The 21,955-nt window shown below is 42.2% G+C and overlaps 1 protein-coding gene across 1 annotated transcript; it reads left to right on the forward strand.

The window, feature by feature from the left end:
- The first annotated feature begins 34 nt into the window (after positions 1 to 34).
- Positions 35 to 18,522, forward strand: IQCB1 (IQ motif containing B1). Its single transcript, XM_008938115.1, has 13 exons — positions 35 to 152; positions 919 to 1,081; positions 2,730 to 2,859; positions 5,090 to 5,183; positions 6,338 to 6,437; positions 6,799 to 6,971; positions 9,683 to 9,795; positions 10,822 to 10,931; positions 15,646 to 15,785; positions 16,185 to 16,333; positions 16,778 to 16,906; positions 17,282 to 17,438; positions 18,293 to 18,522. The coding sequence occupies exons 1-13, from the start codon at positions 35 to 37 to the stop codon at positions 18,520 to 18,522; spliced, it is 1,806 nt and encodes a 601-aa protein (XP_008936363.1).
- The last annotated feature ends 3,433 nt before the right edge of the window (positions 18,523 to 21,955 follow it).

A 21,955-nucleotide genomic window follows, 5' to 3' on the forward strand; every position in this document is an offset into this window, starting at 1 on the left:
CTTGAGTCGATGGTGCTGTGGGCCTCTGTTCGCCATGGCCAGCGTGCCCGACGCAGCGCTCGCCGCTGCCGACCCCCGGGTCCTGGCCTTAGCTGCTCAGGTCACTGAGAGCAGAGAGCAGGACATCCCCCTGCTACTTCTGAAGTTAAAGGGTAATTCATAGTGTTCCTAAAATAAAATGGTAAGGTAGTGAAGTATGGACAGGCCTTCCTTCTGCCTCCTTAAATACAGAAGGGTTTTCTAAACGTTTAGGGCTGGAAACTCTGTAATGGTACTAGATAGTAGCCTTTGGCTTGGCAACAGTAAGAAGGAAGAGACAGGGAGTAAATGGAGGGGAAGACTTTTCTCCTTCCCAGATATCGCTCTGTAAGACTTCTGCTGATGTGGGGAAGGATCTTGCATTTGGTGAAATTCAGTTTTTAAGTCTTAACATAGAAACACAATTTTGATCTCTAGTGTGACTCCCCCTGTCTTTCCTTTCACCACATGGCCACTGCTTACAGAAATGGTAGAAACAAGTTATGTCCTGTTCTAAACTGGGATGTAATTACAAGGAAGCTATATGTTTCACAGTGGTTGTGGTTTTATCTGGCCTAGGAAATTCATACAAATGGGCTATATCCCAGGTAATATGTTTTACTACTAAAAGTGTGATGACAAAATGGAAACCTAAGTTTAGCCATCCTTTCCAATTGTCATATAATTGTAACAAATGGATCCGAGCTGTAGGAGTGAAAAATGCTGACAAAATATTTAAGCTGTTGTTGGCACTTTTAGAATTACCTTAATCCTGGCTCTGTATGCACATAGTTCTCTTATGTTCCGGGAAAAGGAAAAGAAAATAATCATGCACATCAGAATCTTACGCTCCTCAGAATCGTATGCTCCTCTTTGTCTCTCTCCTGCTTTCTCCCCCAGGAATTTTAAGTAACACTTCCTTGGGATGTGAAGAATCAAAAAAAATAAAGCAAGATATATATGATTATGACCTTACTCAGTACTGCATGCTGGTCCTTAGACAAGACCACTCTCAACTGCCTGGGGGCTGGGCTACTGCTGCCCAGCTGGCAGAGATACTAAGGTAAACCCAAATGTGCTAAGAAGTTTTCTTCTTGTTTTCTTTCTGGCCTTTCATCTTGCTCTTTTTCTTTTCAAGCTGCAACACATTGGCTCCCATCCAGAACAAGGCTTGTTGTTCAGGAAAGGCTGGGGTTAAAGTGCAGGGAGCAGTCAAGAGCAGAGGGGTCAGGCATAGCCTAATTGGTCCTGTTTAATTCATTGGCATTGTGTTTCATTGAGCTGGGTAAACTGTTTGGTGGGAACAGGGGGTTTGTTGGCTTTACCTTTTTTTTTGTCAACAGTACTCATCAGTGTCACTGTTCTTACCCAGTAATTGCTAATTTTGAATTGTAATTATTTAAAATGTTTGTTTACTTAGATTTCATCTTGCAAAAATCTTCAGCCTGATTGACTCATGGCTTGGCTTGACTCTATTTAAATATCTTTTTAATATACCTATTTTAAATATCTTTTTACATTTGAAAAATAATAGAGGGCACAGTTCATACAGACTAGATAGCCTGCTGGAGTGATGTTGTGAGAATGGCAGTATTAAGTTTAATTCATAGCTAGTAACTACAACTCTAACACAAATCCCCAGTGATCCCATCTCACTTTCTGGCGTCAGGAAAAATAATAAGTTTTGAATTTTCCCCGAGTTATACTTGATTTTGGTTTAACTAGGGAACAAAATTCTAAGGCATGAAGCAATTAGGCTACTATCTCTTATTTATGACATATCTGCAGTATGAATTTTTAATGCCAGGAATTTCACTAAGAGATGCAAGATTTATCGCTGGAGTTGTGTGATACTTAAATCATCACCTATAAGTTATTTCAGATTGCAGAGAAAACTGAAATTTATTTTAGCTATAAAAATGTCCCTTTCTAACTAGATGAATCTCAGCTTCATGCCTAGAATTGGCTTTCCAAGGGCTTTGGTAAGCAGAGCTTTACACGCCTGCATTCAGAAAAAGTTAATAAAGCCTAGAGATGTCAGAAAGCAGAATTCATAAAAAGTTAGGAAGACTCTTGTTGCACTAGTGTCAGCGTGGCATACAGAACTGAAAAACTTCCCAGTTGTAAAATGTGCAGTGTCTTGTAAAAAGTCTTCCAGAAATGACCGACATGTTTACGGTGAGTAAAATAAGAACACTGAGATCTGAAGAACTGATTTCTAGCCCACGTGTTTTCCTCAGTTAGAGGACAACTGTAGACAGGTTTAGTGGTAATAGATTTTTAATACATATTTTCATTGCCTGATCTGTATCCCCTTCAGGCTTCCTTTATCAGGCTTTTGTCTGCTTTTTCTGGTTTGCCTTTTTTTTTTTTTTTTTTAATTTTGTGACCCTCAGAGCCCTTCCCTAGTATGTGGAGCAAGCCTGAGCAGATCCTATGGAGCTAGAGCAGAAAGTGCCTTCGATACGTTTCCAACTGAGATGTGCTGCAATAAGTAGTGACAAAGCTGCTGTCTCCAGCCTGCCAGTGATTCCTCTTCCTTTCAAGGCAGCTACCTTGGAGCCCGTCACAGCAGTCAACTGTTGTTCAGTGTTGAATTGTCCCATGCCAGTGAACCATTTCTTCTCCCATGACGTGACATTCATTCAAAGCTGTTCAAACAGGCCTTTGACTATTCAGGTTGATTTTTTTTTTTTTTTCTTCCATTTCAGTCATTGTTGTGTAGGTCTAGAGGTGAAAGGAGATCCTGAGGAATTTTACAAGAAATTTCTGCCTTCAGCTATAGACAACCTGCTGTTTTTGGGAAGACGTTTGCAAGCACGATTTATCCGAGCAATCAAGGTATTTAAATTTCATAGTTAAAAGATCAGAGAACCTCTGTAGACTTTCCAAGGTAACGTATTGTGTAAGTAGAGTATTCTTCTAGGGACACTATGTCATGAAAATTTGTTTTCCAGAAATTACAGTAGTTTTTCTTACACCTTGGAGCTTTGAAACTGAAATCTGTCATTGTGGAGCATTGGGTCTGTTACGTGTGCAAAGCTAGTTTGTACCGTAGGTTAGTTCAGAGATTTTTTGCTACTACTTTTTGCAAATTTTAAAGGTTGGGGGAAGGAAATGCAATTATAAGTAGAATGGAAGAATTAGAGCAGTGTGATAGGAAAAAAGTGCCATACAAAAACAGCATCCTGGTCACAGTAGTGTCTTTTTAACTCTGCATATAATTAGTTCAGTCTTTGTGACAGCTCTGTCCCACTGCTTTGTTCAGCTTTATAAAAAAGATTTAAGAAGTTTTAAGATTTTAAAATGGATTTGTTGAAGTTTGTTTCTCTGTATAATTTCTGCCACGGAACCGGCAAAAAATCCCAAAAATGCTCACTGTTTCTGAACCTACACTTTGGGAACTCCAAACTGGGAAATGCAGATTTTGTGAAAGTGTAGATTTGAACACTTTCTTGTGTTTCTCTCCCTCTTTGCAGAGAAAAAGGGTTTTGCCCAGCTAGGTTCCCTCACGCTTCTGAAGCATTCCGACTTCCAGAAGCAGAAGTAAAAAACCCCAGTAAATGAAACCCACAAATAATTTAAATAACCAACCTCATGGATTTTGATAGTTCCTTTTAATACCTTTGTTTCCTCAGTGTCTCATTTCTTGGCTCACCAGCTTCTCGCACTTAGTCTTAGCTTTCCTATGGAGTATTGTGATGGGCACCACAAACGCGGTTCTCGGAAAGTATCAGAAGAGTAACGTGTTTTCTGTTAAGTTTAATACTTTAGAAGCACATTTAGTGCTTAAGAAGGAAGCATCCTGAATGACTTCCCAGGAGACTCAAGTCTTACCCACAATATGTAATCTCCCCCACACTTTCTTATTATGTCTCAGCCTGCATGCTACTTGAGTCATGCTTGTGGGCAAAGATTTCTTTTGAATGCAAATGCTGTCTGCATTATAATTAGTACTTTGGCTTTTAAACCTTGTGGTCTCAGAGGTGGCTGGGCACCCAGACTCAGTGCTTGCTCAGTGGAACTTTGGAAATCCCACTCTACCAGTGGAGATTAGTAGTTTATTTTGCTCTCATTTGCTTTTTGCACAAGTCTTTGAAGTCAAGGGAAGCACTGAAATAGCTTTCAGAAACTGTCGTATTGCCAAAACACAGAACAGATATTATTACAGCTTAACTTATTACTGTGATTTTGTCTCTCTCCTTGTCAGTAAGAACTAAATACAAAGTTAAACTGTGACTGATGGCTGGGACTTGCAGCACAGATCTAGGAATAGCCTTTCCAGAGCTTCATTTGTGGATGCCCAATTAATGTGGGAGACATCAGGCTGGGTGCTTTATAGGAATGTTTGTCATCAATGTAGTACTATCAGAAGCCCCTTTGTTGTCCCGTGCACCGAGCTTTTATATTTCCCGCGGCCTGTGGCTCACACCTGGAATACAGACTCTAGATTGTGTGTCTGTTGTTTGTGCACTTACGTGTTAAAACCTGGATTCTTCCTGGTCGTTTTGTCCACACCAGCATTACCACAGGCAAGCACATAACATGGCCTCTTTGGCACACTGATCAAACCCAGACCTCCAACTAGGAGGTGCTTCTGGAGCCTCACGGTGCCAGTTTTTCAGAACCTTCTTCCATTTTAACTGTGTCCTTGGCCACTTTGTACCCTTTTTTCCTGTGCTTTAATCTTAATCCACAAGTGGGAATTGCATTATTTATGGTGTATTTGTACTGAGCGTTTACTTGCCTTCTTAGCCCTCCTATGCTATCAAATATTTTTTAAGGAGTAAACAAGACTTCTTTCTCCCTGTTACAGTTTTTTTTCAGGAGTGATGCTTTTTAGAGTATATTTAGATTTTCTTCATTGATCTCTGGCCTTCAAAGACTCAAGAATTTGTTTGCCTTTTTTTTTTTTTTAATCTGGTTCCTACAGTTTTCCCAACCTCATGCAGGAATTTGATGGAGTTTTGATCTCCAAATCCCTGAAGCATGCAAACCGTCCTGCTACATAAGGCTGCAGTCCTCAATGAAGATACCTACACATGCTTTTCCCTACTTCTCTTTTGTTTAGGATGGAAAGAAACAAGATTTTTTACGCTGGTTCCGAACAGTAACAGATGCCATCTGCTGGCTGTTTGGTGGGCATATTCAACTAACAGCATGTGGTAAGGGAATCACAGAACGTTAGGGGTTGGAAGGGACCTCTGGAGATCGAGTCCAACCCCCCTGCCAGAGCAGGACCATCTAGTCTAGGGCAGGTCACACAGGAACGCATCCAGACGGGTCTTAAAAGTAAGAATAAACCCATAGAACACCTGAACAGGTATCAAGAATCATTCTTAAGCTAATCTACACCTCATTTTCTAATTTGGAGTAGGTGTTAAATCAGCCTCTTAAATCAGTCCACTCAACAGAAATAACAGCACCTACAATGGAAAAGACCCACTAACGAGAAATTCTAGAGTTCCCCTTCTAGTCTTTCAGAGACAAACATTGAAAGTGTTTGCTTGTACTTTTCCCTTTGTAATTCTATATCTTAAAAAAGAGATATTTTTTTCTGATAAGATACAGTTGATCTTTTTACTCCTGTGTGATTAAGGTATGCAGAAATTTGACTAGAGTACATTACAGGCCCTGGAAAGTGGGCAGACTTGAAAACAGATTCCTGAAGTTGCTGCTATGCCAGGAAATTTTACAAACTTCAAACAAACTTTGCTGTACACTTCTGACCAAAATAAGCTTTCAATTAAATCAGTGTTAATCACACTGATTTTACAAATCAGAATTTGGTTTTGTTTCTAATATAGAACAAAAACCCAAGGATCATAAGTTGTGTAACTAAAAACATGCACAGCCAGAAAAAATTGCTAACTGTATAGTCAGTGATACACTTGAATAAAAAAGGTGATGCTTAATGACAGCAGTGGATTTGCATTAAATAAACCTGGTGTAACAAACAGTTGAGGTTGAAGTCCTTATCTTTTCTGGACAGTGTTGCCCCAGTGATAATTCCACTGCTGTAATAAGAAAGTGGTACTAGTGTAACAAAAGGTTTTAAAGCTTTTATTTTGTTGCAACACCAGTGCCTGGGGGATATCCAAAAGCAGAAAAAGCAGGGCTCCACACGTTTTTTGGACGTTGAAGTAAGTTTCAGTGTTAAAATTATAAAAGTGGGAGTTTGTTCCAGAAGCAGTATCTGGTTTTACTTGCTATGGCTTATGTTCCTTATAATGAACTTATAATGAAGTTTGTTTGGTTTTATGGTATTTTCAAGTCTGGTTCTGCTTGTGTGATTTCTTGTTTGCTTGTTTTTTTGCAGTACTGCAAAATGATCACTTCCTGCAGTTGTTAATAACAGATGATGTTGAAACAGCGATTGTAACGATGTCTGTTTTACACAATATTTTGAGGGTAAATAGGTTAGTTGTTTTCCTATCATTGGTTTTTCTGAATTTTAAATTTAAAACTCAATTCTTTACTTCTTTGTAAAATAGACTATTTCCATATAAAAGAATTGTTGTGTGCTTGTTTTTCCCTCCTAGTCCTTGTTGTAGAGGTAGGGAAAAACAAGCTATTTTTTTTACCTTGTTAAATTGAGGGAATGGGAATCAGTTGGTAGAACCAGTACTACTGCCTGGATCAGGCTGCTGGTCCAGCTAGCTGGGCATGTTGGCTAGCTGAATACCTGCCATATCTAAAAGTAAATAAAGCTGTTTAACAAAAGCTCATAGTTTCTAATTAACTCTTCAATTCTGTCTCCCTACCTTTTTTCTTTTAAAGTTCTGTCTTGCTTCAGGTTGATGAAGAGACCCTTCACTCTGTTTTGGATGAACTTGTTTATAAGCTTTCGTCTACCACCAATCCTGTCATAGGAACTGCTGCTATAAAACTCCTGTTGTTGGTGGCAAAATTTTGCAAGCAGCTTGCAAAGTTACTCACAGCTCGCTACAAAGGTTTGTAAACTTGCATGAGCCCAACCACTCGGCCTCCTCTTACATTCACTGTGAAGCTACAAAGAGGAAGCTTCCACATGTTGTTTCAATAACTGTCCAATACAGATGGAAACTGCAGTGCTGTGTTGTTGAGCTTTTCCTTCTCTTCTGTTCATTTTCACTGTTGTTTAAGGTGCCACAGCTCTTCCTGTTTCCCAGACTCATTTTCTTGTGTGTATTGAGGACTCTGCACGTGGCAGCATGTCTCCTAAAGCTCTTTGTCACGTCCACCCTGATGGGCTTTACTTCTTCTACGTGATGTTCTGCATCTGTTTTTCCTGTGCAGGCTGGATACTGAGAGATGTGAGTAGCAGGGTGCCTGTACTGCCACGATAAGAGCCCTGCCTCAGACATCTGCCAGTGTGCTAAGGTTCACTAGTCCAGAAGCATGAAAATTTTACTTAAAGCCAACTTCTGACCCTGGCTATTACAGGCCTGCTTATCTCATGGGTGCTGTTCTGAGGAGCTGACTGTCTTTTCATACCCAAGTGACTGGAATGAACTCTTCCCAAGAATTCATTAAATGAGTTTATTGGTTTGTCTTGCTGCCTTTAGATGAGGAGGCTGAGTATGCATGTAATTGGCTTTGTTATTCATTATTTAATGAGGTGTGTCTCATTTAATGTTTCTGTCTCTAGCCTAGCAGGGAGCTCCAGGAAAACCCTTTGTCCTCTGGCATGCCCATGGAGACTAAGAAAGAGGCTTTGATGTTTGCCAGGTCTTTTATATTCTGGATGTTATTGATGGTCAAACCCACTTGTGAGAGGCCTCAGTCCTTTAGGGCAAGGACAGTACGGAGTGGATATTCTAGACAAAAAAGCCCAATGTCCTTATTTTTTACACTTGTGCTGACTGCTTATAAGGCTGTACTAGCCAGATGTATTTCTGGACCAGACAGGCAGATTTGCCACCCTTTTGCCTACAGAATTGAGGAAGGAGGGCTATCTCTTGGTATGAAATGGAGTATAAATGTGCCTAAGGCTGGGAAGGTACTGTGATAGTGGGATCATCCCATCTGTAGAAAGCTGGCTTGTCTAGAGATGTGCAAGTCTCCATCCAAGGTGTACACTTGGTTTTGCTCTAAAATCACAATATGCCACAGACATTTAGAGACTCCTCTCTTCTATACGTGGTTTGTGTTTCCACTAAGAAAAAGAATATAATTTCTTTTCCTTTTTTTTTTTTTTAGATGTTAGAGTCCTTATATTAGTTTTCAGTTGAGCTTTGGAATCGTTTAAATAGTTTGAGGAATGGCAGCAGCATAGAAAGCGTTACGGCATTGGCCACCATCTGGCCACCTCACTGCAGTAACTTGCCTTCACAGTGGCCCAGAGTCGCTGCCATTTATGAGGTACTTCAGCATAAGCTTTCTGTCAGTACAGGCAGCCTGCCAGAGATGAGGAAATCACCTGAATCTCACATCTCCAAGACTAGCACAGTTTTGCATCACGTTTCCAGGAGGTTTCTTGCTGTCTGCACGTATTGACATATCTGGGAGGCACACCTGAGGTACCCCCTGTCAGTAGCTGAAAGGTGTTTGGGTGCCCTGGGCTCGCTGGGACAGAACCCTAGGGCTGCCATGGTCTGCAGGCCACTGGCAGCTTGGAATCAGCTGGGGCAGCTGCCCTGAGTTAGCACAGGTGTATCTGTCCCATCCCGTCAGCATCATGCTCGGTATCAAGGAGGGTGTTTGCTGAGAATGAGGAGGCCTTCTACTCCAGCTCTTTCCTGGTGCTGCTTCCTGTGTATTGTGACCACCATACATTTGTTGGGCTGAGTATAACTTTGTTTGCTTTATGTTGGCATTGGGATTAATTGCATTAAGTCCTTTTTCATTTCAACCCATGGGTGTCTTCTCCTTTTCCTGAACCCCCTTCTCTGCTGGGGAGTGGCCATGGGGCAATAGAGCAATTGCTGAAGCTTAGCCCCAGGTCGGGGGCAAATGTAGACAATGTGGCTGTGTAGTTGGTACAGAAAGTCGCACGTGGTTGTCAGAGCCACAAGACCTCTGTGAGGGAACTGCCTGGTGTAGCCAGGCTGCATGCTTTTGCAAAGCTCAGGCAGCCTTGGAGCACATGCTCACTCCATGTGAAGTCCCACCTGTCTTTATCCTGAAGTGTTTGTCATTGTCTTTCCAAAATGGTGCATGTGCTAGAGCAGAGGTGCCATTTCTGTTTGAAGGATCTTGTGCTCCAGGTCCTATAAGTATATATGAGTCTTGGAGTTGCCCAGTATATGAATATGTTTGTGGACAATGGTTTGAAAATGGAAAAGTTACTTGAATCTGCAGTTCTTCAGGAGGCTATCCAAACACATCTATCTCCTACCCTCCTTCCTTTTCCCTTCAACTTGTGTGGTGCTTTACATCCTTTTACTACCTTAGATTGGGACACGGCAAGTACATGGGTAATTTAACTGCCAGTTATGTAGACACAATAGAGGGTGACTTGGGCATACAAAATTACAGTCACTGTACGATACTTCTCTGGGGTGGTTGGAACAACAGGTATTCATTGATAATATTCTGCATTGAAAGTCAAAGATGACTGGTGTTCCTTTGCACATAGAATCAGATTTGATTTATTTGACTTGAAAATTGTTAGTTTGAAACCATGAAAGGAAGAATTTACCTTAGGGCTATCACGTGCTTTTGTTTTTTCTCTCTCTCTTAGGATTAAAAAGTCTTTTAAGTAAACAGTGGACTGGCAAAGGATTTGACAAGGATCTCAGTCAACTCTTGGACCTGCTGTACTTGGAACAATCCAATGGAAAAGGAGAAATACAGGTGCTGAAGTTTAATGAGCCTTGTATATGTCAAATCCTAGTTATATGTGGTGTATATATATTGAGAATGGATTTACTCTGTTGCTTTGGTGAAGTTTTCCAAAGCCTGTCTTATTTTTTCACTGTATTAATGGATTCTAAAAATTCCTATTTACTAATTTTTTTCCTTATATCATTTTTGAAGACATCAAGAAATTGTCCAGTGTTTAAGGTACAGGACTGTGACCCAAGAGATTGACTTTCTGTTGCAGATTAACCATAGATTTCTAGACAACCATAGGGAGGAAAAAAAAAATATAACTGTATCTGCTTTTCTCACAGCAGTGTTACAAATCCAGATGTCTGAATTCTAGGCAACATTCACATACAATGAAGTCAAACAGAGAAAATGCTTAGTAAGAACACCTTCTGGGCTGGGTTCCTAACAGGAGAGCTGATGTGTTTTATTTTACATGCAGGTTTCTCAGAGACGATGCTTTAAAGGAGATGGAAGTTGTGTTTGTAGAGACCTGCTTTCATCTTCAACAGACCAGGGGCTTATTTGGTTGGGGTTTTTAAAATCCATTTAAGAGTAGAATTTTTTTGTGTTTGTTGCATTTCAGTGACTTATGATTGTACTGCAAATGTAGCATTTTTTTCTGCTTCTGGTTCTCCAGACTTGTTTTTCTGTCCTCTCTGGTGTGCATATTTTGATTGAATTACCATTTGAAATATCGAGAGTTAAATACAAATCTCTAACATTGATTAATGCAGCTAATACATATTGTGTTGTAGATGAATTTGTTAATCACAGAAAGCATCCATTCAGATGGTCAGATGAGCTGCCTTTGGAGCAAGTACAGGGTTCATTATCATGATTGTCTTATAAGACCTTAAATTCCCTAAACTGTTACAAATTTTGAATTTTGAGACATTTGAAAACTGTTGGGTTTTGGCCAGCTCTTAAGATTGTTCCAAATATGCAAGCAGTAATAAAGTGGTTCTATATAGAGAGAAAATATTCTACCAACTGCTTTATTAACTTCAGGGGCAGCATCAAGCAGCTTGTATAATCCAGGCTACATGGAGGGGCTATCAGACAAGGAAAAAGCTGAAAAAACTACCCCAAGCCGTGACCGCTTTACAGAGGAGCTTCAGGTAAACAGTATGGCTTTGTAAAAACCACTAAGGAGAAGAATCTAGTAAAAGGTTTGGTTTGGTTGGATTTTCCCAGGACACAGAGCGATCCAGTGTCCTGTTTAAAGTAAGCTTGGCCTTAAAATGGCATCTGGCTCCTCAGGACAATATCCAGTTCTGGAGGTCTCCAGGGCTGGAGATCCCACCACCTGGGATCCTGTCCTGGTGCTGAATGACTTGCTTTGTGAAGAATTTTCCCATTACAGCCAGTGGGAGTTTCCTTGCTGTGGCTCTTTGCCACTGCCTCCTGCCCTTTTTCTGTGCATCCCAAGAGTCTGCCTCTGCCTCCTCTGTAACACTTCCTTTGGCTGGTGGGAGACAGATTAGATTTCCCTTTCTTAGGCTAAGCAAGCCCATTTTGTCACCTGTCCTTGTATATGACATGCTCCATAGCCCTAATTGTGTCTGTTTGGACAGTCTCTGTCCCTCCAGTGAGTCAATACCTGTCTTCTACTGGGAGGCCCAGTAGCGCATGACCAATATTCCAAGCGTGCCCTCAGGAGTGCCAAGTAAAGCAAAATAATAAAAATCTTTCCTGGACTGCTGACTCTGCTTTACTAGTGCAGCCTAGTACACAGCTGGCCTGCAAGGCCATGCTGCTGGCTTGTGTTCAACTTGGCACCCACCAGGCACCCCAGGTCCTTTCCAGTGGAGCTGCTGTCTGGGTAGTCAGTGCCCAGGCTGTACTGGTTCATGAGGTTATTTTGTACCAGGTGTAGAACTTCCCATTTGAACTTCCTGTGGTTTCTGTTGATCCATTTTCTGTGTCTGTGGAGGTTCTTCTGAGTGTCAGCCATGCCCTGAATGAGCGACTGTGATGACAGCCTTGGTAGAGTCAGAGAAAATGAAATCTATGGCTTTCTCCTTGTCCATGGAGCCAGTCATCTCATCACAGAAGGCAATCAGGCCAGTTAAACATGATTTGCCTGCAATAAGTCTATGCTGGCTATTCCTGAGCTTCCTGGAAATAGCTTCCCTGAGGATTTGTTCCCATGTCCCAGGGCATAGGTTTGGGCTGACCAAGAGTTTCTTCAGTAACAGCTGACTGGAGAAAGGAATCTTCCTTTCTGAAACATGAAGGTAATGTGATGCCAACATGGGCAGTTTCACTACAGATTCTTTCAGCAGAAACATCCAAACAATGTGCTTTTCCAGTAGTACCAAACTGCCACTTCTCTGGTGCCAGAAGCTCCAACTGTCCCTTTTCCAGCTGCCAGACTTCTCCATGAAAAAAATTTATTTCTATGATGCTTTTCTGCATTTTCTGTGGAAAAAAAAAAAAAAGGCATATGGAAAACTAAAGCATGGCACACTGTAGCATGGGATTGCACTAAATAGCATTAGAAGGTGATGTACTGGTGGCAGAACAGTTAACTGGTTGAGTTAACTTGACACAGAATTCCACCATAAATTGAATGTGGAGCTGGCCTGGAGTTTCCCATCTGCTGTGCCAGACTTCTGCAGAAAATAAGACCCATAGTGCTTGCTCAGTGGAGTTCTTGCAAGACCTTGTTCTTCATTAATATTTTAAATCTTGGACTCTCAGAGGTGGAGTCACTTCAGTGACCTAGAAATAGTATCCTCTGACTTGGTGCACCACAGAAGAATGAAGCAGCTTGAATAATGCTTGTCTTACTTGAAGCAGGATTTCAGCAGTGATGTTAGCACGTGCTATGCTAACTCCTGAGAATTCTAGTGTAAATTTAGCATAGGCTAAGGGATTTAAACTGAGATAGATCAGGTTTTTTCAGCTTTTTTTTTTTTTTTTTTTTGCACATGTTCAGCATTACAGTGTCAAAAGCAGATCTTAGAAATCCATTAGTCGAATTACAGGGCATTATGATGAAGGTGTTGGAAAGTAGACAGTTATGATTTGTCATCTAGACTGGCATGAAGAAGATACTGACTAAATAGGGTGTTATCTTTAAGTTCTGGATTATTTGCAGGGGCAAGCAGTGCATCTATTGAGGGACACTGACCACGCCAGCTTCTGTGCTGAAATGTCAAGAATGACATCGTTGTCACTCCTTTTCTCTCCACCACATACTTTGAGCCAATATTCCTGCCCTCATCAGGCACCTTGCAAGCCAAAATCGTAGCCTAGAAAACCTGGAGGTTGGACTAAGACATAATATGATGAAACAGAAGGGAAAAGGTGGCAAGGCTATTGGCAAGCCACAAGTTGGTTGACTCCTGTTGTCATGTATTCAGTACTGTAAGCATTAGTGCTGTGTCTTAAGTGGTTATTGAGTCATTTAAATGGAGTTTTGAATGTGTTGGTTTAATACTGATAACAATGGAAATGGATTCATGTCCTTACACTTACCAGGTTCGTGGCTCAGGCAGCCCCCATGCACTGAGTAAATATAATAACTGTATGGCTCCAGTGTTGTTTTATCTTTAGGTCAAAGCTGCAGTTACTGTTACACTGAAAAATAGTGTTTGAAATACTGTAAGCATGAGACTTCAGAAAAGCTTTTAAGAAGACTTTGGAATTTTTGACAGTCAAGGTTTGGTTATATTCACAGATGTATTTTGGAACAAGTGTGGCTAAATGGTGCTGAGGTTGAAACTCCGACCTTGGCTCACCTGCAGCTGCAGTGCAAGTTACAAACTTCTGAAACTCTGTGGTTTCAGAAATGTCTTCTCAGTGAATATTAAAGCCAGTAATCTTTCCTTGAAGTTAGTTCACTGTTACATAGTTAACTGTAGAACTGTGAAAAAGGCAACCATTTGTATTAATCGTGCATCAAAATTCAAATCGTTTTAGATATATAAAGAGCTAAGAGGGAAGCTGATCTGTGCCATGAAGTGCTGAAGGAAGCTGGGATCTTCCTCTGTGTTTTGCTTCTGTTCAGGGGTATTTCTGTGTCACAGTGTGGTCTTGTGCCAACAAATACATCTAGGAGGAACAGAGAATGAAGAGCACTTGTTTTGCAGATCACATGGGAAAGACTTGGTATCAAAGAAACATTTAAATACCTGACAGACACTGTCAGTAGTTTCACAGGTGCATGACTGAGAAGTTCATGAAACTTTCTTGTAGTTTTCCACCTAGTGGAACCCATAGAAATTTCTAGGGGAAATCATTAATAGTTTTATCAAGAAAATGTCATCAGGAGTCCTGTTTGATCCTGTGACATCATTCCACTTAGGAGTATAATATGTGCCTGCCTGGATTTAAAATGCAAAGATTTACAGCTCTAGTTCACAGAAATGTGTGGTCTGGAAAACCTCTAGTTTCCCTGAGACTGTTCTGATGTAATCACATATATCATGATCTGCCTTTGGAGGTAGATGTGTGGGCACGCTTCAGGACTGCATTACTGTCATAAATGGATTATGGTCTCTCAGATCGTGGCAGAGGCTGGCTTATCAGTTAAGGTCAGATCTTTAAATCTAGAGCATCTCTTTCACAAAAAAACCTTCCATCCCATATTTCCCCACCTAGAAATGGAGACTGAGGAGAAAATATGGCTGATGGCAAAAGTACAGCTCAGTTTATGCTAGTGATGGGAAGAAAACACACTAACTCAATAGTACCACAAGTCTAAAGGTATGTGACATGCAGTGATACCAAAATTGCTGGATGTTAGTTCTACCCTACGGCGTTTTTCCCCTTTCTGGCACCCCTTACACCTGTACTCTGTCCATTTGTTCTCTTCTCATGTCCTTAAGGTGCTTCTTCCGTTGTCCTTGGAAAGGTGCTAGAGGAGAACAGAACTCAGGGCTGTGGGCCCAGTGGTGGTACGTGGGGCCTGAGCAGGCAAGTGCTTCTGCTGCAGTGCAGCAGGAGAAGAGAAGTAGTCATCATGTCATTACCACCATGGGGTGAACTTGTCCTGGGCATTAACCTGCTAGTGGGGTGAGGTCCACTGGGACAAGAAGGGGTAGTGGAGGGAGTGGGACTCCCAGCTCCTCATCTTTAACCCAGGCCATGTCCAAGTGGTCTCAGTAGTTGTTAGTATCTATACAACAGTATACACTAACATTTTAATACTAGTAGCTTAAATGCTCCAGGGCCAATGACAAAGTTTTCAGTTGTATCACCTGTGAAACATCTGCTGGGGCTCTTCCAGTGCCAAGCAGGGCAACATCCTAACATCAAATTACAACAACTAGTACAGATCAGGAAGAATTTGCAAGTAAAATCTTTCCTAGTTCTGTTAAAAAAGGGGATGGAAACAATGTGTCAGTCTGTATTTCCTGGAGGGAAAAAAACAAAACATATCCCTCCAAATTTAAAAAGTGACAGCCAACATTCTGATCTACTCTTGCAGTCAGTACAGAAATAAGAGTGCTTGTTGTGGAAAGCAGGTGCCATGGTGGATGCGAAGGAGAAGGTGCGTACTTGGAGCAGATGGCTAACGTTGCTTTACCTTCTCCCTGGTGATGGAATCAAAGTTGTTCTAGTTTGTGCTAGCTGTGAATGTCCCACATGGAGCGTCGTTCCCTTCAAGGTCCTTAGAAGTTTATCCTAAGTAAAAATATCTCCTTTGGTTTGTTAGCTTGCAGGTGACTTCTCATCGCTTGATGCAGTCCTGCAGCCAGCAAGCTGGGGTGGCAGATAGTTTGTGGATTGCCTCCCTTCATGCTGGACCATTTGCCACAATATAGAGCTGCTTTTAAAAAATGTACAGCTTAAGCTAATTGTCAACATGTTTGTGTGTTACAGAGCTAAACGGGAACAGGATCTACAGCACTTAAAACAGAAGGAAGATGAGGCTCTAAAGGTGCAAATGCAACTTCAGAGACAGAGAGCCATGAGGCACTTCCATGAACGACAGCTGGCCGTACTGGAAATAATCCATGCCAGTATGATTTATATTAAACTATATCAGAAGATTAAACTGTCTGGGTCTCCTTAAGAACAGTTTACCCAAACTTATTTCCTGATCTTGCATGTCTGTTTGCACTGTAGTCTTACTGGGTCTTCTCCTGACCCAATTATCTGACAGAGACCGTGCTAATTCTAAAAGATCTGCTGCCTTCAAAATGGTTCAGGAGAAAGGGATACCCAGTCTCTTTGTGTTACAAAGCTCAGCTGCAGCTACAGCTCTCTGAGACGTGGCCTGCAGCTAGCAGACCTTGAAGAGGTTTTTAACTGATAGCACCCAAGTCTTTTTGGTACTATCTCATTTGAGGACTAAAAATGTAAATTGTTAAGAGATCCCAACCCACAGTCTTATAACTGGATTTTTATTACCTTTATAGGTCAGGTAAATAAGTACCTGGAGGAAACAGAGGGGAAATCAGCATTAACTATCCAGAGATTCTGGCGAGGGTATAGAGCAAGACGAAATTTTCATCAGCAGAGACGATCTCTTAAGGAGTATAAAGCAGCTGTCATCATTCAGAGAGCAGTAAGTGCACATACTTTATTCTAATGTTGGATAGGGCTGAGGGGATTATTGTGATGTCCTAAAAAGCTCTGTTTATTCTCTTACTGTTAAAGTAGACATAGCTTTATTAAGAAATTATTCAGAGGATGATAGTCTAGAGCCACAAGTTGCTTTGACAGGTTAAACCTCACATAGGTTACAAAGCCTGATACAGTCTTGTAACTAAAATATAAGAGCTGCCACTTTGAAACCTAAGGTTGGAATTTCACTGCACTACAGGTGAGTTGATAACTTGTTGTGAGTGTTCTTACCAACTGTCCAGCAAGCCTTTTCAGCATCATGGCTCAATGTATGCTTTAACAGATGCAGTATGAAATGTTTTGCTTTCACCAATTGATTACAAACAAAATGAGAAGACAAACTTCCTGTCTACGATTCTTACATTCTCATGTGTTCTTTACAAAGGTTTGCAAATTATTGGAAAAACGAAGAAGCAGGAGACCTGTCTTGCCTTGGAAAGATCCCAAGGGACTGACTGATGAGCAGAGAGCAGCTTTGCAGCAGAAGGTGGATGACTACATCAAATTGCATCCGGTCTGTTTCTTAGTCATTTCATAATTCGCATTAATGATGCAACATAAAATACCACAGGGATTAAATACATTCAGCTTCATAAATTCTGCTTAGGATAATTCACTTGAGGTATGCATATATTAACCCTGCTTGTTTGAGAGCAAGGTATTAGTATATTTGGGATTTAAACCATTAATCTAATAAGAAGGATCAAAGCAAACTGTAATTGGAAAATTTATCTACTTGATGATGGATAGCTTTGGAGAGAGTTGCAGAGGAAGCAAAATTATTAACAATTAAGAACAGCATTTGCATTCCTTGTTTAGATATTATTCTGCCCCCAAAAGACTTAAAGTAGCCAGCTCCTGATGGTAACAAACTGTTACTTTCTTCCAGGCTTCCCAAATGTCAGAAGAAATGAGTAAGGAATTACATATGCAGGCCCAGGAAAAGCTGGCACGGTTCCTGTTGAGGAGCAGACTGGACCAGAGAGCAACACAGCGGAGAGAGACGTTACTGGCTCAAGTCAACACTGATGCGGAGCTGCTGACGAGTATGTGACTGCTCTGGTCATACTTTTGATTACTGCTTGGATTACACTAATTTAGGGAGAAAAATAGAAGGAACAGTGGTGAAGCCTCATTTCAAAACTCAAGTATCCTTCTTCCTTTGCCCTATGCCTTATCTTGAGGTTTAGGCTTTGCTAGAGATTATCCAGGTGCTGTTCTAGGTTAGACATACACACCTTTTCAGGGAGTAGCTTATTCCACTGCTGAGTCTCTCTGATATGCTCACAAGAGAAGCAATAGCTCTGTAAAATGCATTAAAATTACTAAGAAGGGGATCTCACACAAACTCTTCCTCTGCATTTGTTTTGCTTTGTTCTGTTTCCTTGTAAGCAAGCTGCTGGCTGAAGCGCTCTCACCACTTCCAGATAAAGAGGAAAAATCTTTTAGCTATGAATTCTGAGTCATGTTTTCATTTTCTCTGGCCTGGCTTTATTTGAAACAGAATTCACTGTTGCGCTATCTTTAACTCTGGACAAGTAGCCTGGAGTAAAGAGTGAGAATAGCAAACTGCAGCCACCAGAGGACACCCAAGCCAGACAAAATTCAGCAAATTACTGAATTCCATCATTTAGTCTGTCAGTGCTGTGTCACTGCAGCTCATCACTCCCCAAACAGGCAAATTGGCAACAAGCTCTTATTCTGTAATTATTTTTTCATATTAGCTTTAACTTGCATTATTTCTCCAATCAGGTCTGTCATGCAGCCGTAAAATTGTAATGTCAGCATGGGGAATGGAGTGACCTAGGACAGTGGGAAGTAGGAGAGTAGTGCTCCTCTTTTTGCTTAAAATAATCATAAAACTACAAAGTACGGAAAACTCTTCTCCTTGTTCTTACAGATTCTCCAGGCTTAGCAGAGACCACAGAAAAAGATCTCTGTGTCTTTGTGAGTCGATCAATCCCTGTAGCTACCAAGGCAAGAGAATCCCACAACACTATGCTGAAATACATGTGCTGGCCGTGGTGGAAGAAGCTTGGAGAGGAGTTTATGGAGGGTGATGTCATTCCTGATGATGCCCTAAATGCAGAACTGGGAACACTGTTTATTGCTGGAAAGAAATCCTCTTAGGTAACAGGCAGAAGAATTTCTTACCCGACAAAACTCATACCTTGCACTATGCATTCACTTGCATGTGGTTTTAAGCAAGGAAAACACTTAAACTGTTAAGACAAAGCACTGAAAAGGAGAAAAGCCTTGTTTTAATGCATTTTACTTATCTTGTTAATCTCATCTTATGCATCAACAGTTAGATCCTATTGATTGTGCTGTTGCGAATGGGATTTAAATACTGTAGCTGTAAACGAGGATATTTTGTAATCCCTTTTGTATCACTTAACTGAAAAGCCAAAGGTTTTGAACTTAGTGTTCTTACTCACACTTGGTTGTGTAAAGAATCACATCACTGTAAAAACATGGGTTTTTATAGAAAAATGTTTTATCAAGTGAAGTGTTTTGAGGCAAAGATGGGCTCAGAACAAACCAGGACACGAGTAAGAAGTCAAGCAAGCGCTAGCCAGGCTGGGGGATTAGGGCAGAGTAGAACAGCTGACACTGGCTCGCACATGCAGAGCTGGCCTGAGGAACCCCCACCAGCCTTTTGACAGCAACAAGAGGAAAAAAGTGGCAATGTTTGTGGGTTATATGTGTTTTCCTTTAAAACCATGCAGTTCTTTCCACAGCCAGTGCATTGTAACATAGGTGCAGTCCAAACTGTTTGTAGCCTCAGTGTGACCATCTGGACTGTCCGCTCTGTCTTCTTAAACTGTACAGGTGCTGTTTGTTCAGAAGTGTCTCCAGCACAGGGGCTCTGCAGTCGCTGTGCCCTGGCACACAGTAAAAACCTAGTCGGGGGCCAAAGGCTGCTCTTCACCTTTGTGCCCAGAAAGCAAGGACAACTCAAAGCTGCAGCTAGTGCCGTAGGTGCCTGCACTATTTTTCAGGTGAGAGGCCGAAAGAATCTTAAAAATTAGATCTTATCTCACTGCAGAGGAGGAAAAAGTGCAGTGATTTCTGCCAGTTGTATGTGGGCAGCAATATTGTTTCAGCATGTTTGTTTTCTGTTCTCTCTAGGTTTTGAATTTTCATTTTAGTGGAGATGAATGGAAAACAAATAAACAGAAATATTGGGCAGAAGCCCAAACCCATTCAGATGCAGCTGATACATTGAAATTAATAACTGGACAGCTGCCAAGAGGAAGAGCTGTTCTCAGTGTTAATTTTTTTTAACAGAGCTGTGATTTGGAAGGCACTGAACTGGCTCTGGCTTCCTTTCTTGGAGAGTTAACTGGTGGAACAATCCATTGAGTATTTGCCAGGACACCTGCCCGTGTCTGAGTTACATGTTGTCCTGCACAGCCCTGATCTTTGTTCTGGACTGTTCCCTTGCAAACACACCAGTCCCCCATGAGCATCATCCTCATCATCTCTGCCGTGCCGCGCTAACCCAGACTGGTCTGATCAGGCAGCTTCTGCTGTTCTAACCACCCTCATTAGAACAGCTCCTCGGCACAGGGGCATGTTCACAAAGGTGCTTTGCCTCTTGGATTTTCTGTGAAGAGCTGAGGCCCCCGGCCAGTGATTTACAGAGCCATCCTCCAGCAGCCATTTGTAGTGGCCTCTGCCGCTCACTGCCACTGGAACGGATCATGAACTTCCCCCTTTGGAACATGCAACTTGCTGGATAACGGGGGGTTTAAGTGAACAGAGAGCTTAGTGGGAGGTGCACTCTTGCTAGAGGAATTCAGCTTGCTGGGTTATTTATTACTAGCCCAGCTGTGCAAATTCCCCTGCCCCAGTGGTGCCCTGATAAATAAAAATGCCTCTTCTTCCTTCGTGCTTGTCACCAGGATGTATTGGTCATCTCCATTTTAGAGACCAGGGAGATGGGCAAGAGAGCCATAAGAGAACATGCCTGGGACCATATGTAACAGTTTGACCTGCCACTTGTTCCTGTTACTGCCCTAAACAGAGCAAAGCCGGAAAGGAGCCACTGCAGCCTGCTGGGGCGGGGCTGGGAGATGCTCTTGAAGGCCAGCTGCCGTGGCCAGCTTGGAGCCTGGGCGTGGCAGAAGAGATCCCCAAGCTCCTCTACTGCCCCTCTGCTCACGGGTGGGACAGATTTGCCTCATCCTCTTTTCGGGTCCTCCTGTGCCATGCAGAGGACACGCTGCTGGCAATTTATTTCACTGCAGCTCTTTCTGGGATAAAATACTCCTGTCTGAATTGTGGAAACAGACATCAACAGCTGAACAGAAGCCAACTCCTCTGGCCTGTTACCAGGTGAAGAGTCTTACCTGGGTTACATGGTCACCCAAAAAAAGACAGTAGGAGAGGCTGTGAGCCGAGATGGGTCCAGTCCTGCTCCCACTTTTCTGCTTGTCACTTGCCACAGGATTGTCCAGAAAGCTGAAAGCTGTTACTCGGGCAGAAACATGCAGCACCAGGTGGCCCAGCCATGTTGGAAAAAGGGCAGAAATTTGGTTGTGGCCAGCAGGCCTGGGTTGTGCCACTTTGGACAGCAGGCAGGCCTGCCTGGGCAGCGGGGAGACACAGACCCTGTTCACCCCAGAGATGTGGGGGTGTCCAGCACCCATGGGGTGACAAACCTGGGGGCATGCTGTGGTGTGAGGAGGGGCAGAGGCAAAGCTGGAGCTGTGAAGACAGTGGTGTTCTGTTCATTAAATATTGATGCTGTCTAAGCTGGCCTGTGGGGGCGATTTAGCTGAATTGCAGGTTTCTGTTGCTGTGATAAACTGGACCAATTTGTCGTGTGGTTTTGTTTCTTACCTCCCTTAAGTAAAGCTGCACAGGAGCGTTATTACTACAGCTTCAGCAAACAACCTAGAAAAACAACTCCTCTGATGGATCTGGATAAAAAAGAACAGTGGCTGTTCTGCTGAAGGTGCCACCAGAGTCATGGAGCAGGAAGAAAGCAGCGAAAAAAAAAAAGTCACTCAGCCCTTTTAGAGCTGGAGACAAAGCAGTGTCCTCTGCTGGCTCCTACAATTCAGGAAAATTCCTGTTTATGCAGACAGATACTTTTTTTTTTTTTTTTCAACTTTAGCTGTAACTGGAGTCTGCAAACAGCAGGATGCTCATCTCTAGCAGAGACAGGGGCATGCGCTTGACTGTGCTGCTAAATCCAAGGGCATCTCCTGGCCCTTCGGACTGGCTGCAACAGGAGCTCTGAGCTGAGGACAGGAGATAACCCTGATGCTATTTCACCTCTCGCCTTCAAGTCCTCTGCTGCTGCGTTCCACGGGAGCAGAATCTGGTACGAGCATCTGCCCTCTGCTGCAGAGTATCATGCACATCCAGCACAAGGAGAGCCCAAAGCTTTCTCCAAGTAGCAGAACTGGTGCTATTTATAAATTAGCCTGCATCAAAGGAGGAGGCAGCTCTTGGCAGGGGGAGCTGCCAAGATGGTCGCAATAGGTCTCCAAGTTCTCCTTATCCTCCTTCTTTATAGCAGAGCAACACTGGGGCAGTGCCAGGCATTCCT

Source organism: Merops nubicus, unplaced genomic scaffold, assembly GCF_000691845.1.
Source record: "Merops nubicus isolate BGI_N331 unplaced genomic scaffold, ASM69184v1 scaffold47983, whole genome shotgun sequence".
Lineage (NCBI taxonomy): Eukaryota > Metazoa > Chordata > Aves > Coraciiformes > Meropidae > Merops > Merops nubicus.